The following is a 25,088-nucleotide window of genomic DNA, read 5'->3' as shown; positions in this document are numbered from 1 at the left end:
CTCTCCAGGCTGCTGACAATTTAATAGCAGGTTGTTGATTATTTAATAGGAGGAAAAATTGGGCTAAAACAGGAAAAGGAGTGGACAGGGATTGTAAAACCAGGGATACTACCATGGCTTTGCAGGCTAATAGCAAAGACTTGAGCTACATATGACCCATGAGCGATAGTTTGAACACCTCTGGCCTATAAACCGGCAAGATGAATAGTTTAATGTACATTGTAATGACACAGTTGTTACATTAAACTCTGGATTGCTGCAAGCATTTTCCAATTATAATTTATATCTGGCATGTATTCCAAATATTATTTTGTTGGTTGTCCCACTGCTCTTAACAGTTCTTGTAAAGCCAGCCTTTCTTGGAAAAGAGTGTATACAATTTAGGACGCCTAAATGGAAATATCAAATGACATTTAGGTTAACTTGTCAAAAGCACATTCACATGTCAGAGCAGCCAAATGTGTTACTGAGATTATGAATTTCTGAAATGTGAAAATACTGCTGACTTACTTTGTTTTCACTCCATAAATTCAAACCTGATTTGTTACAAGTTGATGCTTAAACAGTGTATACAGCTGGAATACAAATTATATTCTTAGACTGTGACTTTTTGTATATGTTTTATACTTATTCCATTGTACATAATTATAGTGATTAAGCCACTAAGATCTATGGTGCAATATTTGCTAAACATTCAAAATTATGCCCATGTGAGCATTTCTTGACTACTTTTGAGCTTTATTTTTTCTTAACGATTTGTATTTTGGCGAGTTCCAATTTTAAGTACGTTAGTTCCAGAAAAGCAAATTTATATTCTGAACTGGAGATAGGAAACTCAATACTAAAACATTTTTTTTTTAAATTTTAGTGCTAAACACAAAACTATTGAATTACATGTAGCTGATGATGTTGCGGTTCCAAAGGACTTTTCCGATTTCTCCCTTGCAAAGACAATTAGTAAGATTGAAGGTCAACTGGAGGATGGCTCTCCTGCTGTTGTGGAAGATGAGATCATGCCCAGTATAGGCAATGAAATGGGCACAGGTGGGTCTGAACTCATTGCATTGCTATTGGTCTGCATTATTCAATTCAGTTATTAAAAGCTACGTTACTCTTACAAAAAAAACTTGCAGTACAGTATACTGATCAAAAACATTTCAAATAGTTACTAAAACTGAGTGGAAGAATTTTGATAGAATGCAAATCTCGTGGCGTAATTTTGAGTTTCGGGTTTTACAGAATGTTGTAGAAATTGGGTCACCTTTCAAGGATGTAAGAATCCACAGAAGCTTTCATAGAATCTTATAGCACAGAAGGAGGTCATTCAGCCAGTCATGCCTGTGCTAGCTCTTCGAAAGACCTGTCCAATTTAGTCCCATACCCCAGCTTTTTCCCCATAACCCTGCAAATTAGTCCTCTTCAAGGACATATCCAATTGCCTTTTGAAAGTTATTATGGAATCTGCTTCCACCACCCTTTCAGATAATGCATTCCAGATCTTAACAACCCTCTGTGAAAACATTTCTCCTCATTTCCCCTCTAAATTCTTTTGCCAATTATTTTAAATTTATGACTGCTGGTTACTGACCCACTTGTCAGAGGAAACAGTTTCTCCTGACTTGCTCTATCAAAACCCTTCATAATTTTGAATATCTCTATTAGGTCTCTCCTTAACCTTCTCTGCTGTAAGAAGAACAATCTCAGCTTCTCCAATCTCTTCACATAATTAGCTAATTACATACCCAAGTTACTACCATCCCTTTAATCCCATGTGCTTCTATTTTCCGAATAAGTCGGTTGTGTGGTACTTTGTCAAATGCCTTTTGACAGTCCAGATATACAACATCTGCTGCACTACCTTCATCAACCTTCTCTATTACTTCATCAAAGAACTCAATCAGGTTAGTCAGACACGATTTGCCTTTAACTAAACCATGCTGGCTGTCCCTTATAAACGCATGCTTCTCCAAGCGAGAATTAATTTTGTCCTTGACAATGGTCTCCAGCAATTTTCCCACCACTGACATTAGATTGATTGGCCTGTAGTTATCAGGTTCATCCTCTGGCACCACTCCCACATCCAAAGAGAATTAAAAGATTGTGGTCAGAGCTTCTGCTATCCCCACCCTTGCTTCCCTCAGCAACCTAGCATGCATCCCATCTGGAACTGGTGACTTGTTAACAGAGTGATGCCAACCTATTTAGCACCTCTTCTGTCTATTTTTATCCTATACAATATCTCTACTCCCTCTTCCTCTACTGTGACATGAACTTCATCCTCTTCTTTTGTGAATACAGATGCAAAGTACTCATTCAGTACTTCAGCCATGCCCTCTGCCTCCACAAGATTTCCTCCTTTGTCCCTAATTGGCCCCACCATCTATCTTTAACTATCCTTTTACTTTTTAGATGTTTATAAAAGATTTTTGGGTTCCCCTTTATATTACCCACTAACCTTTTCTCATAGTCTCTCTTTGCCCTTCTTATATCCTTTTTCAATTTCCCCCGGCACACTCTGTATTCCCTGGTTTTCTATTGTACTCTACTTGACATTTGTCATAAACCTTTTTCTGTTTTATTTTAACCTTCATTTCCTTGGTCATCCAGGGAGTTCTAGCTTTGGATGCCCTATCTTTCCTCCTTATGGGAATATGCTTGGTTTGTACCCATATTATCTCTGCCTTGAAGGCCTTCCATTGCTCATTTACTGTCTTCTTGGCCAGAATTTGTTTCCAGTCCACTTGTGCTAGATCCCTTCTCAAATCACTGAAATTGGCTCTCTTCCAGTTGGATATTTTCACCATTGATTTTTCTTTATCCCTTTCCATAACTACTTTAAACCGAATTGTATTATGATCACTATTACCCAAATGTTCTCCCACTGAATCACACTCCACTTGCCCTATTTGATTCCTAGAACTAGATCCAGCACTGCTTCCTTCCTCGTTGGGCTAGAATCATAGTGATTAAGAAAGTTCTCTTGTACACATTTTAGGAATTCTTCACCCTCCTTGCCCTTTTATACTGTTTTTTTTCCCCCGAGGATAACTGAAGTCCCCTACTATTACTGCTCTATTATTTTTACATTTCTCTGAAATTTGCATACAGATTTGCTCCTCTATCCCCTTCTCACTATTTGAGGGTCTATAGTAAACTACCAGCAATGTTACAGCTCCTTTTCTGTTCCTTAACTCTAACCAAATAGATTCAGTCTTTGAATAAGGGGCTGCTCTTTCAAAACTGAGATGAGGAGAAACTTCTTCACTCAGAGGGTAGTAGGTCTGTGGAATTTGCTGCCCCAGGAAGCTGTGGAAGCTACATCATTAAATAAATTTAAACAGAAATCGACAGTTTCCTAGAAGTAAAGGGAATTAGGGGTTACGGGGAGCGGGCAGGAAATTGGACGTGAATTTAGATTTGAGGTTAGGATCAGATCAGCCATGATCTTATTGAATGGCGGAGCAGGCTCGAGGGGCCGATTGGCCTACTCCTGCTCCTATTTCTTATGTTCTTATGTAACCCTCTAGTATGTCGTCCCTCTGTAGAACTGTAATATTATCCTTCATCAAGACTGCCACCCTCCCACTTTCTTTTTTCCTTCCCTATCCCTCCCGAATATATTGTAGCGAGGAATGTTCAGTTCCCATTCCTGCCCATGTTTAAGCCAGGTCTCTGTTACAGCCACCATATCATAACACCATGTGGCAATTTGTGCCTACAGCTCGTCAACATTATTTGTAACACTCCTCGCATTTTGACACCATGCTAGTCTGCTTCGCTTTTTTTCTCCATCTAATTCCTGCTTTTTCTACATTATTCTTTATTCTGTTGCTGTTTGTCCCTCTTGGTTTTCTACGCGCTTTGTCTCCTTTCTGCTGCTACATCCTGGTTCCCCACCCCCTGCCAAATTATATTTGCTGGGGAGAGTGGTATTGGGGGAGAAGCCCGGATGTTAACGGCTGGACCTCATTATCATTTTCTTCTTCTGTTTCCTGCCCGGCAGCAGGCTAGATTGACAAGTTATCTGGCTGCTGGGCGGGGAAAACCAGCAGCAGGAGGCCACAGCCGGGGTTCCGTTGGGCACGGTCCCCAGCAATTGGGTGAGATCGGAGCTTGGTTGGGGGGTTGGGGGATGGGTTCGTTCAGAGCTCGGCCTTCGGGGGGGAAAGATTCGGGCTCGGGCTTGGGTCGGCGGGGAGGGTGGGGTCAACGTCTGGCAATCGGAAGCGGGGGTTGGAGATCAGAGCCTAGTAGTAGGCTCGAGGTGGGGGTGGGGGGGGGGAGGGGTTGCCAATCATGGCAGCAAGGAGAGTCCACGATTGGCAGAAGAGAGGCCGAAGGTTTACTTGAGGGGCTGGGGGGGGGAGCACTCCTGTTCCTCAAGGAGTGCTCTAAAAAGCACTTACCTTCTGTAGCTGGCAGTTCCTGTCTCTATTTCACTGCCGGGTTTCCTGAGCCCTGGGGAACTTGGCCGGCAACTAATAAGTTTAAATCAGGCTCCCAACTGCGCTGTGGGAGCCTGATTTAAATATCATAATGAAGTGTCCTGCCTCTCCAAGACCAGCACACAACCTTCCATAGTGAAAATGGCAGTAGGCACGTATGCGCCGAGTTGGGGACGCATTCCCTGGTTTTTAATTTTTAATCCCTCCTGCCTGTTGTGAGGGGGTTAATATCAACCCTGTTATTTCTACATTCAGTCAGGTTCAATTAAATGATAGAAGATTTGGGGTAATTAATTTTACAATTGGATATCACCGAAGTTAATTTGAAGTGAGAGAATAAGAGACTGTTTTTGTTTTGCAGCTTCTGAGTGCAGCATTGGAAAGCAAATTTTGCCAATGTATTGCTTAGAAAAGAACAGCGTGAGCTAAGTTTTCTTCAAATTTAGTAACGGCTGCAAGTCTGTTTTGGTGGATAAGCTGCAAAGTCTAAAACTTCATTCTATTCTAACCCTCATTTCAGTAACCATTGCTATGAAAACTGACATTTTACTAAGGTGGATACAAAAAAAGTTTTGAAACACCAGCCAGTGCAGAAATCTCTTCTGTGCAAGCATGCCGAAACAAAACTTAAACCGTCGTTATGATGTCCATCAGCTGTGAGTGATTTCAGAAAAGTACTTTAGTGCCCAACATCCTTGCAACTGTTCGCACATGTAAAGAGAAGAGAAACGTGAGAAGTAACAGAAAGCATTAAAGTGACACGACTTTGCCCCTGTTCTTACAAATACTGGAGCAAGTGTAGATGATGGGAGCTAGGCTACTTGCATCTATAGTAAGTCCCTGAAATCAGTAAAAAGAGTCTTTTTTTTCCTAAAGCAAGTGCATGTTAATAATTAGAATGCCTAAAGCAGATGGAGGTTTAATAATTGTTCAAGAGTTCATTACAGCAGCGCTGAGTTGGTTAAAAATGTGTTTTTTCTTTTTCTTCTATTCTTTGCCTCTTCTCCTCCTCCCATAATGGCATTGACTCCTTGCTGGGGTATGATTCCACAAGCATTGCGCACCCTCTAATACCTCACCTAAGTGTTGGTGTGCTATTTGACCACCACAGCCAAGCTTGATCCTGCCCTTCCCTGATGCCCACACCTACTGTCCCTTTTTCCTCTAGCTAACTCAGGAATACTTAGGTCAGTTGCCACTTCCTCACTGTTGCCCTGTTGAGATCAGTTAACTCAGCACAGGCCAGGAACTTTACTAGTGTCAATGACTCAGACGCTTAGGCCTAGAAATCTAGGTGCACCCAAAAATGGGCACGCGGGGTGCACAGAAGTGGATCACTGCGCCTGAACAGTGAAGCCCGAGGTGCACCCAATATTGGCCCTCGGGCTTCATTATCCATTGAGCTGGCAAGCTGCGGATAGTAACAGTCAGCTCTCCGGCGAAGAGGGATTGAAGATCGGGCTACTGCAATGGCAGCAAAAGCCCTCAGGTAAGTAATGTTGGGGGTGATCGGGTCAGGAGGTGCTACGTGGCCGAATTTCTAGGCCACAATGCCTTCCGCCAGGTGAGCTATCAGGGATGTCCGGTTCACAATTAAAATGGAAGCTCCCGCCAGCTATACTTAAAACTCTTATTTCACTTCAGTTACCTATTTAAAAAAAAGGCTGAATTCTCAGTCAACATTTCTATAAAGAAATGTAGACACAAACCTGTTCTAAAATGGCACGTGTGTAATGACAGGTTAAATTCAAGCTGTTTCGCCAAGTTGAATCAATTTATTTTAAACTATTTTCTACAATGACATTAAACTTGATTGGTTTATATGAATATTGCTAGGAATAATTTCTTTAGAAATCTATTTTGATAAACTGATTATGATAATGGTTATAATAAATCTTTAAGATGTGGAGAAAAGACCAATGTAAACCAAGAATCTTTGTTCGTGTGATGGAAAAATAACTTAAAATCAAAAGTGCAGAGGCAGAAAGGTTTTGCTTTCCATCACATGCTCACTTGTTGATTTCCTTTCTGATTTATCACAACTATTCATGTGGGCGGTGGCTAGTCCAGTGGGATGAAAAGGAGATCAAAACCTTGGCTATCATGCAAGAGGTGCAATTTGTGCAGTTGTGGAACCAAATAGCTTTGGACAAGGCTGGTGGATTATTTGTGTCATCTTCTGTAACATCAGGCCCAGATTTACTAACCTTTGTTTGATGTACTTCCAGCTGGTATATCCTTGCAGGCTGCATTCAATGGTTAAACAAAAACTGCAATCTGAGGTTCATATTACAGCAAGACATTTGTTTGTATGGAAAAATCAGTTCTGGTTCCAGACATATGCATGTGAAAACCAGACTTTTGCTGCCACTCCAAATCTCAGTGGAGTGAGGTTTGACCATTTGAGGGGTGCAGGGACTGGCAGCAGCTTTAGTGTTTCAGATTCAAAATACTGAGAACTCTGTTTTAATGGGAATGGGTTCTGGCACAGTCTCTATCGGTGAAACCACAGAACTAACATATTCAGCCAACTGACATCTGAGTTGACTGATACCTATTGACAATTTTAATATCAAAATAATCTATAGCGTCAACTTTCGAAGCACACAAGGGAGGGGGGTTACATACCCAGCCTGGAGACATATTATGACAACTACGTTGCTTTGTAAATAGGAGTAAAAGTATTTTGAAATTAGAATGAAATGAAGATCAAATTAAACAAAGACAAAGAACTAACTTTTTAAATATATAATCTGTGCATGTTGCAATGTAAAAAAACTTAAATACTCATGAAATTCTTGGGGAAACTCATTTTCAAAGAATTATTAAGTCTTTTTTAAATAAATACCGTATGAATTTAATTGATACAAACTGAAAAACAAATCAGCTTAATCAGCAATGCAACATGTCATTCATGCATTTGTTTTGAATGTTTATATCTTTGTGTTTTCAATTTTATGTGTACATCATAGTCTTTATATATTTTTTGTTTGTTCAGCTCCCCCAAAGGCTTAATGAATAATGTCACCACCTGGTGTAGCACAAAGCCATAGAGTCCAAAAAGTCCTTAATTTGATTCTCTGTCTATGCTGAGTTATCTTGACTCAGCCAAGGCTGTCGTTTGCCTCCGTGTCCCTGGGTTAGAGAGAGGGCAAAAAGCAACCATGGTTCCCATTTCTTGATTGGTATTCAGTAACCGTTGCTGGAAAATGCATGTATGTGGATGTTGGGCGAGGACAGGATTGGGCTCATCTATGATAACCTCCAACACTCACTGTCTGGACTCACAGTTGAAGATTTGTCTCGGATGAGGTACTGGAAAGCTGTGAACACGTGTGAAACCATACAGTAGTGAAAGCCAGTGCCTTCAAAAGAGGAGATAATTTTTTTTGTTTGGCTCAATAATACACCACGTGCTACATCCACCTAGCGAGCCATCCCGGGAGCCTACACATCACAGGATAATGCTGTATTCTGTGGGCACGTCTCTTTGGATTACCCTTACTGTGTTCTTGTATGTTTTGTGTGACTATACCCTTTTGGGTTCATCCTTGTTCAGACGAGCTGTGCAAAATTTGTTGGAGATCTGCTGATCTTCCGGGTTGAGCAGGAATGCTCCCCTTTTTTTAGATCAAATTGTGCTTTTAGTTGCTGGTAGGTCTGCATTTCTTACAGTTAGGAGGTGCATTGTTTGTTCCATCCTTTGGGGATTTTATATATGGCAATCACCTGTAGGAATGCCTGGGTTACTTTGAAATTGCAGTGTTGGCGGGAGTTCTGTAGTATCTGCCGGCTTATTTTGTAAAGTGGGTGGTTCTGCTTGGGGGGAGGTACTCCTTCCTTTGATCTAAATGAGATGTAGGTTTCAGGGAGGCTCCCACATCCTGCTTCTAGGGCAGCTATAAATGATTAAAGAGGACTGCTAATACCCAGATTTTAACAACTTGTACTTGGACCACCTAGTCGAATTTACAGTTAGACATCAACAACTCACCCTTGTCTTGAATCCTCTGCTGTCATGGCTGAAATGAAGAACTTGCTACAAGGCACATCAGAAGCTTAGTGTGATCTTTTAGGTTTTTTCCCTTTTTGGTTTCCTTTTTTTCTTGTATTTCTGCCGTACATTAACCATTGCAGCGCTAAGATCATCCTGTAGAAATCATGATAAATGTCACGTTCTATTTGTGCTGATTCTTTTTAAAACTCCAGAGAACTGTATTTACATAAATAGTAGATTGCATAAGATAAGGGTGATCTAATATTTAGCTGATATCAAAAATGGTAGTATAGCATGTTACATTATAATCTGATTTTTTTCTTTTGTACAACAACCCTTTAAAGTAAGTGTTAATAGTACAGTCATTCATGTATTGTAATGGGTAACAATTTTTTTAAAGCTATTGTTTGCTTTAATTCTGTTGGATTAAATTAGTTATAGAAAGAATTAAGAAAATGTACTATTTCTTAATCTGAATTCAGAGGCCCAGATACGATTTCTGAAAGCGAAACTACGCGTAATGCAGGAGGAATTGGATAGATTAGCTCATGAATACAACAAGAAGGTAAGGGTTTAAATATAATAATTACACAGAGTATCATGTGCATTCACCATTAGCTGGATGAATGTCGCAGTTGGAAATATTTTCTAAATGTCATAATCAAATACTAATAATATCACTGTCATTATCAAGTGCATGATGAATAGGTGATTTAAAAAAAAGTAACAAAGCTGATGTTTAAGAATAAATAACTTATGTGATAAAATACGGAATTGGGGAAGGGATGAAATAGGATGAATATCCCATAATAGTATTTATAGAGTAATAGTCACAAGACTGTTAAACTACATTCAAAGATTTAGGAAAACTATTGGTAATTTTGTGTGGTAAGGCTCTGGTTTGGAGCTTTGCTAATGAGATGTGGAGGTTGTGCCTCTCAAAATTATCCCTAATATGTTATGGAGTCAAACCCAGAACTTTTCAGCTTTAAAATCCTTTTCAGTTAAACACTGAAAATAATCATTTTAAACAAAATACCTATGGCTTACTTAGATTGTGATTTTTCAATCAAGAGACATACATAGATGGTAAACATCATGTACTGATGGTATGCACAAAATAAACCATTGAGTGACAGAGAATGGTGATCATAAGTTATGATGGACACAACAGAGGTGGTTTATTTTGCTTAAAAAATCTGTTCCTGCTGTGTATTTTTTTGTTTTAATTAGGATATGAAACATTTCCCTCTCTCAGCACTTGTAGCAAAAAGGAACATGGAATCAGCCATAAACCTATTGCGTTTCACAACCTCAGGATGTCCCAAAGTGCTTCACAGCTGATTAAGTACTTTTCAAGCGTGGTCACTATTGTAATGTAGGGAAATGCAGCAGCCAATTTGCACACAGCAAGGTCCAATAAACCGCAATGAGATAAATGACCAGATAATCTTTTTTAGTGATGTTAATTGAGGGATAAATATTGGCCTGGATACCAAGAGAACTCCCTGCTCTTTGAATAATGCCATGGGATCTTTTCCATCCACCTGAGAGGGAAGAATGTTGCTGCTGAGCCAAACACCAGGACACTTGCAACATCAGCCCAACAGTGGCACTCTCTGAGGAGGTGCTTGGCCTTAATTTGTTTTGGAAACTCTGCAGAGTAGGTAGATTGTACCTCAACTGATGGTTGTAAGGATTTGAGTTGGGTTGGAGTGCGAGGAGCCAGTAGGGGAAGAATGCTGATCCCCACTTAGATAACTGGAAGTCAGCTGGAGATATGTAATCTGAGAACGTTTCACTTGGGTGATAAACCTGATGTAGGGTGTCTCCAGAGACTGTTGTCAAAGTTGCAGCACTTTATATAAAGCAGGTATATAAAATGTCTGTAATAGACTTCCTGTGATGTTTCCCTTTGAAAACTGTAATATGCATAACTTTACATTTCATTCATGGATAGCAATTTAGGTTATTTTTGTCATAAGTTTTAAAAATATTATTTGAATGGTTGGATATAAACATGACCAAGGGTTGCTGAACCATTGGAATTCTTGCCTATAAATAGTAGCAAAAAGTTGACTAAATAAAAAAGATGATATCCTTTCTTGCCTTATCCTCAGCCCCTTGAGGACTTTTTCCATTCTTCAGAAAATTAACATTTAATTATCAACAGCACTAAATAACACAATATTGTCTTCCTCAGATGCGACTGTCTGTTTAACCTCTTGAGACACAATCTCTTCTCATAAGAAATGAGCTTGTGTAGTTAAAAGGACTTGAATAGGTTAATAATTAAGCAAGAACATTTGTTATCCTTGAATGTGCAATGCAATAAAAATGGATTATATTGGGTAAATGCCAAAATAACAGAAAAATATATGCTGAAGATGGTTGTAAATAGCATCTGTTATGTTACGTCTTTCTTATGAATAGATTTTTAAAAAATCTCTAAAAATTATCTTTCATTTCATATATTTATTTGTAATTAAAAGTCTTGCTGGGGGTGCCATTTTGACCTCAGCAAAACAGGTCACTGGATAATATATTGATATTAAACATATGTGGAATATGGAAAATATTCCACAGATGGTAGATATTATCTGGATCAGGACTAATTCTTTACACATTTGCTCCAACTGACATTTTTATTTTTAACAGAGCCAGTGCTTGTTTCCATGGGCTGATTTCTCAGGCCCAAAATATCCTTTCTCCACACAGTGCTTAATCATCTTCCTCCAACCCATTTCAGAAAGGTAGCAAACTCTGGTTATAAGTATAAATTTTTTTAAAATAGCTAAATACCTCATCTCTCCCTTTCACCTCCTGCATCATTGCTGTCTTTCCCAAGTTACTTGACCATCATAATCTCCACATTCTTAATTGGCCGTAGTCATGTCACTCATACTTTTTAAAAATACCGACGACTGCCTTTATCATTTCCCAATGTAGGATCTACCTCCTGATTTTTACAAGGTTTAGTTTCATCCAACGCATATCTGATATTCAGCAGCACTCCTCCAGTCATTTATTTGTGTACGCCAGTTTTACTTGAGTTAAACCTAAACCTTAGTCGTCTACTGAACAGGAGCAAAGATAGGAGAAGGAAAATGCTGCAGAATTGGTAGAGGTGTCGAGACAGGATGCTATCCCAGGGTAAGGAACTAAACAGAAATACTCCAGAAGCAATTTAAGGGTTGTTAGTATAGGAAGGAGGGAAGATGATACACTGTAAGGGACAATCCCAAGATGAATAAGAGCAGTATATAACCACACAATCACCAATGGATGGATAAATGTTAGAGATTAAGAGGAAGATACAACAGTCTGTCGTTGTAATTGTTTCCTAAACAATATATAGCATTGGCAGCTGGATACTGACTACAGATATTCCAGGGACAGAAATGCAATGCACGTGTTAAGCAAGTATACTCATTTGGAAAGCACAGCGAAGAAAGTTAATGAGACTCTGGGCTCAGATAATATTACTGGTTGAAATGGGCGTATGGCATAGCTATACACCGACACAAGATCCTCACTGCTTTGCTACTTTTTCTAACAATATCATTATTTCCATATCAGCCAAGCCTCACTTTCAGCAGAGATGCATCCAATTGCCTCTTGAACTAATTTATATTCTTGGCTTTGGTGGTTTTCCATATACATTTATTCCATATGTCTATTATCCTTTATGTGAAATAGTCATGCCTAAATTCTTAATTTAGAGAGTCAGAGTAAATATCACCCCTAATTTTTGAAGCCCCTCCACTTCCTTCCATCAATATGGACAATTTGTCTCGATCAACCTTAACAACAATCCTCTTCAGAAGTTTAAAAACTTTTATTAGGCCACCTCAGTGCGTCCTGCTTTCCAACAAACAAAGTGTAACTCCCTGAATCGTTCCTCATAACAGATTCCTGCATCGTAGTGTTATAGAATGATAGAAAGTACAGCACAGAAGGGGGCCATTTGGCCTATTACACCTGTGCCAGTGCTGGCTCTTTAACTGGAGCTTTCTACTATTGCAATCCATTTTCATTGCCCTTTCTCTGTATCCTTTTATATTTTTCCTTTTCAAATATATATGCAATTCCATTCTAAATGGTGTAGTGCCTGCCTCAAAAGCCACTTATTGCACAACATTCCATGTCCTAATGACTGAATTTTTTTTCTAATTTTGCCCGTTGTTCTTCTACCGATTATCCTTAGTTTAAGCTTCCTTGTTAATGTTCACCAAATCGCAGATACAATTTTTCATTCATGCTCTCAAAACCTTTCATAATTTTGAAACTTATATTAAGTCCCCATTAACCACCTCTTTTCCAGTGAAAAAAGCCGCAATTTTTCTAGCTTTTCTTCTTCACTATAATCTCTCTTTCCTGATTTAATTGCAGTGAATCTTCTCTATCTTTATCATTTCCACTGCTGTACTGTCCATCCTTTAATGGAGTGCTGAGAACTGCATGTAATACTCCAACTACATGCCAATGTCTTATATAAATTGAACATCAATTCCTTGCTTTTGCCCCAATTGCTTTTTTTTAAAAAAAAGTCCTATTCTACCTGCACTACCACTTTTATAGATCTATGTACCTGCACCTCCGATATCTCCGTTTCTCCACTTTAAGAATCATAACATTTAGCAAATCCTTCCTCTCATTGTTATTTTTCTCAGTGTACTACTTAACATTTCTCTGCATTGAGCTACATCTGACACCAATCTGCTCACTCTGTAACCTGTCTATGGCCTTCTGCAATCTCCTCACTCTTTGCCAGGCCTCCAATTTGATATCACTAGAAAATTTCCACTTCATTCCACTTGAGCCAATGCCAAATCATTTATATAAATGGACAATGAAAGAGGACCAAGCATGGACCTGTGGAACATACCACTATCCATATATCATCAATCTAAAAAACATCCATTTACCCGACTCTTTGCTTTCTGTTCCCTAGCCACTCTCTACCCATGCAGCGACATTCAGTTTAATATTAAGTGCCTTAATTGCTATAACAAGCCTTTTATATAGTGCATATATCAAACATCTTCTGAAAGTGTACTACATTCCCTTTATCTACACTCTTACTCTTAATTTGAAATTGCTTAATTGATGATTTTCTGTTCACTTTGCATTACTAATCTTAATGTTGATTGTGTGAAGTTGAGTGACCATTTCAATTGAAAAGATTTCAATAATTTTACCATAAATCTAGCCACAAGATTATTTTTCATAGTCTATTTCATTGTTTCATTGAATAATAGGATGAAGAAAATAACACTTTGAGTAATCATGTAAAAGAAGTAGAGGAAGAACGTAACAGATTACGCAAGGCAACCAGCATCCAGCAGACACAAATTGAAAAGTACAAAAGCCTGGCAGATGAGGCACACAGGAAAAGTGATGGATTGCAACAGCAAGTATCCTCCTTAGAAAAGGTATATTTTATATTATAATGAAATCTGAGTAAATTCATGCCTGATTCAGTTTAATTGTAGCATTCCCACTTAGACATTTTTTTAAAATTGAGGATAAGTTCCACCTATTTCTCTGCCCCCCCACCCCCTTGCTTCTGAGTATCACTTGGTCATTATCAACTGCAACTGAAAGGGCAAGCAGGTGACCTGCTACCAGGCCTCCATCAAATTGCTCATAACTGACCAAGAGTCACTGTCCCTCTGATTTTTTTATCTACGTGGTTCTGTGCAAGTGCCTGGCCTTCACTTGATCTCCACAACAGACACCATAAGCACATGGTTGGTTTAGGAAATGAAAATGGCATACTGACATTATAGAAGGGGAGAATCATATTGGGGAAGAGTGGAGGGAACTTTATCTTGAATTTAACCTGTTCTATACCTTATCTGGGATGCTTGATACTGGTTGTTACATTATTGGGTCGTTTTAAACCTTCTTATCCTAGATTATTTCAGTTCTCATATCTTACCACACCCTTGTGGACAACTCACAGCTCCCCAAATTTTTAAGTGTCTACCCTTGCCACAAGTAGGTAAGCTTTCAGTAACTTGTCCAGATAAAAGAACGATGAGTCCGATTTGGTAATTGCTCTTGGGCATTGGAAAATCTTGTACCTCTAAGATCCCACTTCAGTCTTTGAAAGCAATAAGGAATCACATCAGAACTCATTTAAAATTTAAAATATGAAGTGAATTTATTGCACAAATAAATATAAATGACAGGTAAAATGTTCTACTGTAAATATAACAAGTAGAAAAAATAATGAAAGAATGCAACTTTAATTAAGAACTAAACTAATCCTTTATAAATAGCTGTTAATTGCACAGTGGTTCTCCTGTCTTTCAAGACTTTAAAATTGTTGGTTGTTCTCAAACAGTATCCAGGTTGCTTTTCTGAAATTTTTAGTCTGTTACTTATGAGATTTTCCAGCTGCCAACTGCTTTTTTGAACAGAACAGCTCCTTTTCATATCACAGAAAAGAGCTACCAGAACTTCCTGGATTTTGGATACCTTAACCCTCCTTCAAAAAGGAGCTGTCTGTTAAATTCATACTGAACCAATCATGAAGTCTGTATACGTATTTGAAAACTGAGTGTTAGATTCACACTCATGTTTGTTACCAGGGAGAGTGTGGCTAGAGTTTTCAACTTCAGTGCTTACGAGCCCATGATTTTCTCCTCATTAAAGTTAATGGGAAGAATTCTTGGGCTGGCGAGTACAGAAGTGGAAAACTCTGGCTTATAACTACAAGCTTCGCAAAATTGTATTGGAGAAAAGCCTGGCATTAGATTCTGGCTGGACTAACTGTTAACCTCCATAAGCATAATGAACAACTTTTAAAGAGTCCTGAATGAGTCACATTGGTGCAGGAGTTCCTTAGGGCAGTGTCCTAGGCCCAACCATCTTCAGCTGCTTCATCAATGACCTTCCCTCCATCATAAGGTCAGAAATGGGGCCGTGCCCGCATGCAGCAAGACCTGGACGACATCCAGGCTTGGGCTGATATGTGGCAAGTAACATTCGCGCCAGACAAGTGCCAGGCAATGACCATCTCCAACAAGAGAGTCTAACCACCTCCCCGTGACATTCATTTGCATTACCATCGCCAAATCCCCCACCATCAACATCTTGGGGGTCACTATTGACCAGAAACTTAACTAGACCAGCCATATAAATACTGTAGCTACAAGAGCAGGTCAGAGGCTGGGTATTCTGTGGCGAGTGACTCACCTCCTGACTCCCCAAAGCCTTTCCACCATTGACAAGGCACAAGTCAGGAGTGTGATGGAATACTCTACACTTGCTTGGATGAGTGCAGCTCCAACAACACTCAAGAAGCTCGACACCATCCAGGACAAAGCAGCCCACTTGATTGGCACCCTATCCATCACCCTAAACATTCACTCCCTTCACCACCGGCGCACTGTGGCTGCATTGTGTACTATCCACAGGATGCACTGCAGTAACTCGCCAAGGCTTCTGCGACAGCACCTCCCAAACCCGCGACCTCTACCACCTAGAAGGACAAGGGCAGCAGGCACATGGGAACAACACCACCTGCACGTTCCCCTCCAAGTCACACACCATCCCGACTTGGAAATATATCGCCGTTCCTTCATCGTCGCTGGGTCAAAATCCTGGAACTCCCTTTCTAACAGCACTGTGGGAGAACCGTCACCACACGGACTGCAGCAGTTCAAGAAGGCAGCTCACCACCACCTTCTCAAGGGCAATTAGGGATGGGCAATAAATGCCGGCTTTGCCAGCGACGCCCACATCCCATGAACGAATAAAAAAAAAATCCAAAGCCTAGACAAAAATATATAATTTTCATCACATTGATGAAAATCAGATGAGAAAATCAAAATGCCCCTGTGCAAAAGAATCCAATTTTTAAAAAAATTACAGCAAACTGTTCAGAAAATCAAACTCGGCTCCACTTGGTCCCTTCAAGTAATCAGAAATATATGGTTTGTATGTAGACTAGCAATACAAGGATGTGTAAAAATCATTCTTGCAAATTGAAGACTTTTGAGATTTTTAAAATCCAATTGACAAAATAGATGCTTATTCTTAAGTAAAAACTGTCAGATTATAAAAATTACATTTTCATGTTTATTTTGTATAGATGTTTATTATATAACCACTAATGTGTACAAATTTGTTTATTGCATTCACTTATTACGTCTTGCATATTTGAAAAGAAGTATTTAAAGAAAAATCTGAATAAGGAATACCACCAGTGTAGCATATCCTACAAACATGAAACTGCTGATTTTGCTTTAAGATGTTGGACCTGAATTTGCACCACTGCTTACATAAAAATAGTCTTGGTACAAATGGGACAGGTACAATTTTATTTTTCAGGAATCAGTCAAAAAATACATAATTCATTGTCTCTGAACACCACCCAAACTCCTTTCCAAATCCTTTCAGCAGGAAATGTGCATACCACCCCAGCACTCACCCTGTAACAGCATAACCTCCAGCTCACTGAATGATGCCATAGAGTCCTGCTAATGTATTGAAAAGAATTCCAAATGTTTTAAAAAAAGGATATTTGACTCAAAATAGAATGATGCTGATTATTACACATATTAAGCATGCCTCATGAGTAAGCAGTACATGGTCACATTTATATTAGTAATTATGTTTATTTGTTCTTACAATATTGATGTTTTTATTTTTTGAGGTGTATGAGTTAGTTTGGTAACTAGGTACATATGTTTTGGTGTGGAAAGATAGAATGGTCATCTAAATGTGAAGGTTCTACCATGGGAAGTGTTTAGTGCCTATTGTGTGAACCTGGAGAATGATCAAATATTTTAAAATGGGAAAACTTGAGGCCTGTGTAAGCTCCATTAAAGTAGAATTATACACCTATTTTAGTGTTTGGAAAATGTAAGTAAACTTGTATCTTTGGAGAGCAATTTTCTGTGAGAATGACTTGAGGCTGTAGATCAAGGTAGGAAATGAATTAAGTATTAAAATGTACGTGTTCACTATAAGCTTCAACGATTTGTGTGATTATTGCTTCAAATTTGACAGGAATAAAATATTTCCAGTCATAATGTTATATTGAAGTGCAGTACCGTCTTTTTTTTCCTCGTGGAATTTTTTCCAGTTTTCTCTCCTCCTCTCCTCTCCTGAAGGAGCTCATTACATCTGGGTTATAATCTACGGGTGCCAGCAGGTTTGCCCAAGTGGCTATTCTTCAAGTATAAACCCAGACTGTGAGTTATTCAACCATGGAGGGCATCACAGTTGAGTCCGATCCTGTTTTTATCCAGCGTGCACACATGTACTTTCTGTTGGGTCACTGGATAACAATCAGGAACAGAAACCCTGGCAGATTTTTCCATTTCCAGCCCAGGGGCACTGAGGCCAATAATAGCTCCCCATCTGTCGCCCCGGCTGAGATCAGCTAACTAACCATGAACCAGGAATCAAACCTGGAACCTTCAGCTCTGCAGGGTTTAGTACTGTACCAGACGGTGCCTTCACTCACCCGAGCCATTGCGGATCAGTCATTTTTAAGAGACATTGCAGTCAATGAATTTTTTTTAAATCTAAAAAAAGTTAAATGCTCAAAAACTAGAATAGTTTCATTAAGTTAAGAATTTATGACCAAATCACACTTAAGCACACTTAAGTTACTAAATCACACTTAAGCAATAATGTGTAAAGAAGTTAAATCAGAAATATTACTTGTTGCTGCCATCTGATGGTTAGGAATGGAAAGTTCACTATATCTATTTATGATTTCCTGTATTTTTACTCGATTGCTGCATTCACTGAATTTTATTAATTCATTCTCAGGATGTGGATGTTGCTTGCAAGGCTGGCTTTTATTGCCCATCCCTAATTGCCCTGAGAAGGCAGTGGTGGTGGGCAGTCTTCTTGAGCAGCAGTTTGATACAACTAAGTGGCTTACTAAGCCGCTTCAGACGGCAGTAAAGATTCAACCATGTTTGTGTGGGACCGGTGTTACGCATAGGCCAGACCGGATAAGGACAACAGGTTTCTTTCCCTAAAGGACATTAGTGAACCAGTGGGTTTTTACGACAATCCAATAGCTTCATAGTCACTTTTACTGTTACCAGATTTTATTTCCAGATTTTTTTTAAACTGAATTCAAATTCTCGAAGTGCCATGGTGCGATATGAACTTGCGTTCATTGGATTATTACATAGTAGCCATTTGGCTCAACTGGTCTGTGCTGGTGTTTATGTTCCAGACGAGCCTCCTCCCACCCCATGGAATCAATGCCTGTTTTAGTACGAATGAAGGAACTCATTTCTTCAACTTTTATTTGCTGTTGAGTATTATTGATTGAAATGTAAGGATTCCTAATTCTAAACCCAATGCATTACTTTACTGAAGAGATTGAGGTGAATAGTATGCTTTTAAATATGCAACTAGATTGCTTTTAGTAAAGGGTCTGTAATTTACTGTATAGCCACAAAAAATTAGAAAATCTAGTTAAGAAAATACATGTAGAGATTTCTAAATTATGTTGATATACAGCAATACATTTCTTGTATTATTTCCCTCTATATTATCCTTCATTTTATCTCTTTTCAGACTGTTAGCTGTTAAGACTTTGGACAGGTCTGCAAATAATTACTATTGACCTCATTTTCAGATTTGCTGGCTTAACTTACCACCAGTGCTAAACTCAGCCAGCTAATCAGATACTCATTGAAATGGTTTAACCTTACTCAGGCTAGCGGAGGAAATGAGCCATTGACCTGTGCAAGTAAGATGACTTCTTATATTGGTGGCAGTACAGTGGAAAATGTGGGGTAAGACAAATACAAATGACCAAACGTCAGTGAAATTAAACTTTCAGGTTATATACACACAATACAAAAAAGCAACAAGAAGCACACAGGACGTTGAACAGGTTCACCAACAACAGGGCTTTTGAAAAGCATGGCCCATCACTGGGAAAAAATAAAATGGTATTCAGAAAGTAGACAGCTAATGCAGAGGACTGATGCCAAAAAGAAGCCAAGTTTAAGCAGCAACTTCATAGACCGAAAAATACTGAACAGGAAAGCTAAGTACCATCAAAGGAAAGAGGGGGGGGGGGAAAGAAAAGAAAGAATACAAAGACAACAAAAACAGAGTAACAACAACACGAAGGTGACAGACAATATATTCTCTGACACAGTGCAATGCCATAGGAGATTCATTAATAAGTAAATAAGAATGTCTACTTATGAATATTTAATAAAAAGTAGTGCTTTGAGGTTTTTCTGTGTATTTAATTGTTTTGAAATGCTGTCTATTGAAGACAAATAGAGATGGTGTTTACATGTATAGAAAAACAATATAAAATTATTTATCTTCATTTCCATGAATTGATTAAATAGCTTATATATATTTATGCAGATCAAAATATTGCTTTAATTTTCTGCCAAAAGTATTGCAGCTGCAGGAGTTACTTTGGATCCAATAGAGAAGGCTGTAAAAATGCAATATAATTCAAATAGTTTTTTGGGCATATAGTAACAAAAGAAAGAACTTACATTTTGTACCTTTCACGACCTCAATGTCCCATCACGTTTCACAGCCAATGAGGTATATATAGGCTATTCTTTCTAATATACAAAAAAAACCAGTAAGAATGTCAGTAGTATTAAAGCCTGGTACAAGTGGAAGATTTATAGTGGCAGTGCTGTAAAGGGTTCGTAATGTCAAAAAATGGTGTTTTATTTAACTTAGTTGCATCCACCCTCTAACAACTTGATTGGTGTTCGAAGTCTCTTAATGGTAAGTGTTTAGCACTACTAAATCCATATCAGAAATTGCAGCTTGGCATTAAATTGCCACAGTCAACATTTCTACCATGTCTGTGCTTTTCTGTCTGATATTGTCAGCAAATAGGAACCAGTGATATTTTTAAAGAAATGAACAGTTTGTGTAATAGTGAAGTCGAGTGCAAATTAGTGCATTTTCATATATTTCAACTTCTTAGAAGTGAATAGTCTGACTTTTCCTCACCATATAATCTTCATCTTAGGAATTGGATAGCCAGAAAAGAGCCCAGAAGCAAGCTGCCACAAACCACGGTGCCACTGATGTACGTCTGAATAGGGCATTAGAAGAAGCTGAAAAATACAAGATAGAGCTGAATAAACTGAAGCAGAGTAATAAGGTAAAAGTACAAATATTCGGGTAAAATTGTCGATCCTATACTCCAAGTGGAGAGCTACGCAATGAAGGCTGTGCAGGTTGGAGAATTGTCGCCACAGTATTGTAGCCCTATTTCCAACCAAAGCTCCCTTCATAAGAATGTAAGAAGTAGGAACAGGAGTAGGCCATACGGCCCCTCAAGCCTGCTCCGCCATTCAATAAGATCATGGCTGATCGTCTACCTCAACTCCAATTTCCTGCCCTATCCCCATAATCCCTGGATTCCCTTAGTGTCCAAAGATCTATCGATCTCAATCTTGAATATACTCAATGACTGAGCATCCACAGCCCTCTGCAGTAGAGAATTCCAAAGATTCACAACCCTCTGAGTGAAGAAATGTTTCCTCATCTCAGTCCTAAATGGACGACCTCTTATCTTGAGACTATGACCCCTAGTTCTAGACTCGCCAGCCTGGGGAAACAGCCTCTCAGCATCTACCTTGTCAAGCCCTCTAAGAATTTTATATGTTTCAATGAAATCATCTCTCATTCTTCTAAACTCCAGAGAATGTCGGCCCATTCTACTCAATCTCTCCTTATAGGACAACCCTCTCATCCCAGGAATCAATCTGGTGAACCTTCGTTACACCCCATCTAAGGCAAGTATGTCCATCCTTAAGTAAGAAGACCAAAATTGTACACAGTACTCCAGATGTGGTCTCACCAGAGCCCTTTATAATTGCAGCAAGACCTCCTTACTCTTATACTCCAACCTCCTTGCAATAAAGGCCAACATTTGCTTTCCTAATTGCTTGCTGTACCTGCATGTTAACTTTGGGATTAATGTACAAGGACACCCAAATCCTTCTTAGTCCCTCATGTTTTAAAAAATATTCTGCTTTTCTATTCTTCCTACCAAAGTGAACGATTTCACATTTCCCCACATTACATCCATCTGCCACCTTCTCCCCCACTCACTTAATCTGTCTATATCCCTTTGCAGCCTCTTTGAGTCCTCCTCACAGCTTACTTTCCCACCAAGCTTTATATCAACAACAAACCTGGATACGTTACACTTGGTCCTCTCATCCAAGTCATTGATACCTACTGTAAACAGCTGAAGCCCAAGCACTGATCCTTGTGGCACCCCATTCGTTCCAACCTGCCAAACCGAAAATGACCTGTTTATTCCTACTTTTTTCTGTCCATTAACCAATCCTCAATCCGTGCTAATATTACCTCCCATCCCATGAGCCCTAATCTTGTGTAACAATCTCTTGTGTTGCACCTCTTCGAATGCCTTTTTAAAATCTAAATATACTGCATCCACTGGTTCCCCCTTATCCATCCTGCTAGTTTACATCCTCAAAAAACTCTATAACAGATTTGTCAAATACGATTTCCCTTTCATAAAACCATGTTGACTGTGCCTAATCATATTATGATGTTCTAAGTGCCCTGTTACTATGTCCTTAATAATAGATTCTAGCATTTTCCCTGACACTGATGTCAGGCTAACTGGCCGATAGATCCCTGATTTCTCTCTCCCTCCCTCCTTTCTTTAATAGCAGGGTTAAATTTGCTACCTTCCAATCCACGGGGATTGTTCTAGAATCTAGGGAATTCTGGAAGATCAAAACCAATGCATCCACTATCTCTGCAGCCACCTCTTTTAAAACCCTAGAATGTAGGCCATCAGGTCCAGAGGATTTGACGGCTTTTAGTCCCATTAATTCTCCAGTACTTTTTCTTTACTAATCTTAATTACTTTAAGTACCTCACTCTCATTAGACCCTTGGTTCCCCACTGTTTTCTTCGAGTGAAGCATTTCACTAGGATCAAGGGATCAGTGAATTTTACCCTATTGATTATTAAACTTAATTTTACAGTTAGCAACGTGCATTTTGGAAAAAAAATGAAATATTTGTTCAAGTTCCACTTTAAACTTTTAAAGAAATTAATAGCAAATTATCTAGCTGGTTTAAACATTGGCTTGGTAGTAGGAAGCACAAGGTAAGTATTTGGCAGAGTTTTGCGGATGTCTGCTCTGGGTCATCTTCTGTTTACGCATCATTACGGTGGCTCTGAAATGGTTACAGCTCAACAGGGTGGAGAAGAACAGTACTGGAAATTAGGATATGTTTTGGTACTCATATCAACCAAGTTATTGGTATTTCATAGCTCGGTGTCTGTGTTACATCTCCCCTACATACTTCTCTTAACTGCGGACAGGCCGTACTGTTTGTGTAATAGTAAAGTCCAGCACAAATTAGTGCATTTTCATATATTTTAACATGTCAGAAATGAATATTATTTGACTTTCTGGAGATCCGGGAGAAGAAAAGGCTTCACCATCCCCCAAGAGTGCTCTTGGGTTCCTGCAGCATCTAGTTTCATACTAGTATTGATGGGGCATGGGAGTGGTTTACCGGTCCAGAACTCGTTACCTATCCAACCTGCCACTTTGTGCTCTGCCAACATGATTTTCCTTTACCCCACCTAATACACATCACCTTACACTGAGCCAGTCTGTATTTAATCATCAGACGTACAGTATTTTTAAAACATATTGTGTAGGTTTTCCTCAGAGGAAGAGTGGAAGAGTTTAGAATCTATTTAGAAGTAATTCCAAGGATTTCAATGGAAAGAGAACACTAGCATTGATAAGTCACTTAACAGAAGGATTCCTAAACATTTAATATCCTCTTTTGGACACCAATAAGGTAGAAATTTATATGTGAAGAAGAAACAATTCAATGATGACATGGCCTCTAGTCTTGCAGTCTAATTTACATCCTGACAATCTCCCAAACACATTCATTTGGATCAACAGACACAGGCTTTGATCTATGTTATTCATAAAAAGGATATTATGTCATCTGCATACACATGCACTCAGTGTTCATCCATATTCCCTCAATATTTTTAATTTAATTCAGTTCAAGCTGCTGACAGTTCTAATGTGATTAGACAAACAAAAGCAATGACCGTGAGCCTGATTGTTGTTCCTAGCTAAATCACAAGAATCAAAGATGGACAGTCATCTTGGCCATTGCTTTGCAATCCAAATTAAGAATCCTAACCAGCTCCGTGAATGATTTCCCAATTACAAAATCCTTTAATGTTTAGACCTATTGTACGTAACAAACTTGTTGATTATAGCTAATTCCACAGAATATTTTTCCTTTAAGACCACCTGATCCTGACAAATAATCTGTACATAAGTTTTACTCACCTAGCAATCATTGTCAGTGTTAGAATCTGTGTTTGAATTTGAGGAGATATCCTTACCTAGTGGCATCATCCATCCGGTGTACAGGTCATAACTGGGCACAACTCCATTTAAATGTGCAGTGAACTCATTTGTACATCAAAATTGTCTAATAGTGTATAGTGTGCATCAGCTGAGTGTTTATTGATCTTCTCATTTCAGGAGCCTACACTTATGTTTGTGGCTCAGTATATAGGGAAAATCAGATCCAGTAGGAGACCTCCTCAAACCAGCACTGTAGAAATGAGATAATAAGTAAAACTACAAAGGACCACTTAATGTCAATCAGCACAGCTTGTGATACTGTCTTCCATATTTATTCGATTCCTTTGTCATCTGTTTGGTCATGTTTCATTCCATATCCTCACACTGTAGCAGCTCATGTTCATTTTGCCGTCGTATGTCCTTGCTCATTACCTGCTATTTCTACCTGTCCGGTGTTAGAAAGAATAGTTTACCCTAAGATTGATCTAAAAATTCAGCAGTAGCTCACAGAGTATCCAGGAACAAAGCATTGACTTGCATCATTTACCTGCAATAGGGCTCCCCCAGCAGCTGTGGGTTTTATGGGTGTCTGAAGCCACTCTGTACCTGCCCATCATCTCAACTGGGAAGCCCAAGAATGGGAAAAGGGAGCATATTATTTTGCAAAAAAGAAATCTATTGCAATACAAACAGTAGTTTTGTAAAACATGCTAATCATTTATTACCAGGACACAACTAATCAAGAGAAATTAACGATTGAACAACTAAAGACCGAAAACAAGAAATTAGAAAAGCAGAAAACTGAGCTCATGACTGGCTTTAAGAAGCAGATGAAGCTAATAGACATCCTTAAAAGACAAAAGGTAAGATGGAATGAAAATTAGAGAATTTACTATCAATACAAGCACTTCTAAAATCATGGTATTTTTAACCTTAGCATTTGCGAAAACCAAGAGGGATTATGTTTTTATCGCACCAAAATAAACTGGTGATTGAATGCTAAATTATAATAGCAGTATTAGATCACAAACTTGCTTGTTTTTTTTAGATGCACATGGAAGCCGCTAAGATGCTCTCCTTCACTGAAGAGGAATTTATTAAAGCACTGGAATGGGGAAACTGATGGGAATAGAAAATTGGAGTTATAGCTCAGTGTTGTACAATATGAATTTAGTTGCAATTGAGTATGAAACTTTTTCTTGTTCAGTATTTGCATTTATCCTACCAATTTTACAAAAATATTTTAAAGCAATAAAGATAAAATTGTTTTCTA

At 38.8% G+C, this 25,088-nt stretch overlaps 1 protein-coding gene across 2 annotated transcripts in view; it reads left to right on the top strand.

Moving 5' to 3' along the window:
* The window catches only part of tex9 (testis expressed 9), a 44,238-nt gene extending 19,150 nt beyond the window's left edge, over positions 1–25,088 (top strand). For both annotated transcript variants that reach the window (XM_067971170.1, XM_067971171.1), the window contains exons 7-12: positions 869–1,044; positions 8,925–9,007; positions 13,704–13,877; positions 20,447–20,581; positions 24,544–24,678; positions 24,864–25,088. In XM_067971170.1, coding sequence (XP_067827271.1) covers positions 869–1,044; positions 8,925–9,007; positions 13,704–13,877; positions 20,447–20,581; positions 24,544–24,678; positions 24,864–24,938 — 778 coding nt within the window. In that variant the 3' untranslated portion in view covers positions 24,939–25,088. The remainder of the gene's footprint in view (positions 1–868; positions 1,045–8,924; positions 9,008–13,703; positions 13,878–20,446; positions 20,582–24,543; positions 24,679–24,863) is intronic.

This window comes from Heptranchias perlo, chromosome 34, assembly GCF_035084215.1.
Source record: "Heptranchias perlo isolate sHepPer1 chromosome 34, sHepPer1.hap1, whole genome shotgun sequence".
NCBI lineage: Eukaryota > Metazoa > Chordata > Chondrichthyes > Hexanchiformes > Hexanchidae > Heptranchias > Heptranchias perlo.
This window is presented reverse-complemented; position numbering and strand designations above follow the sequence as displayed.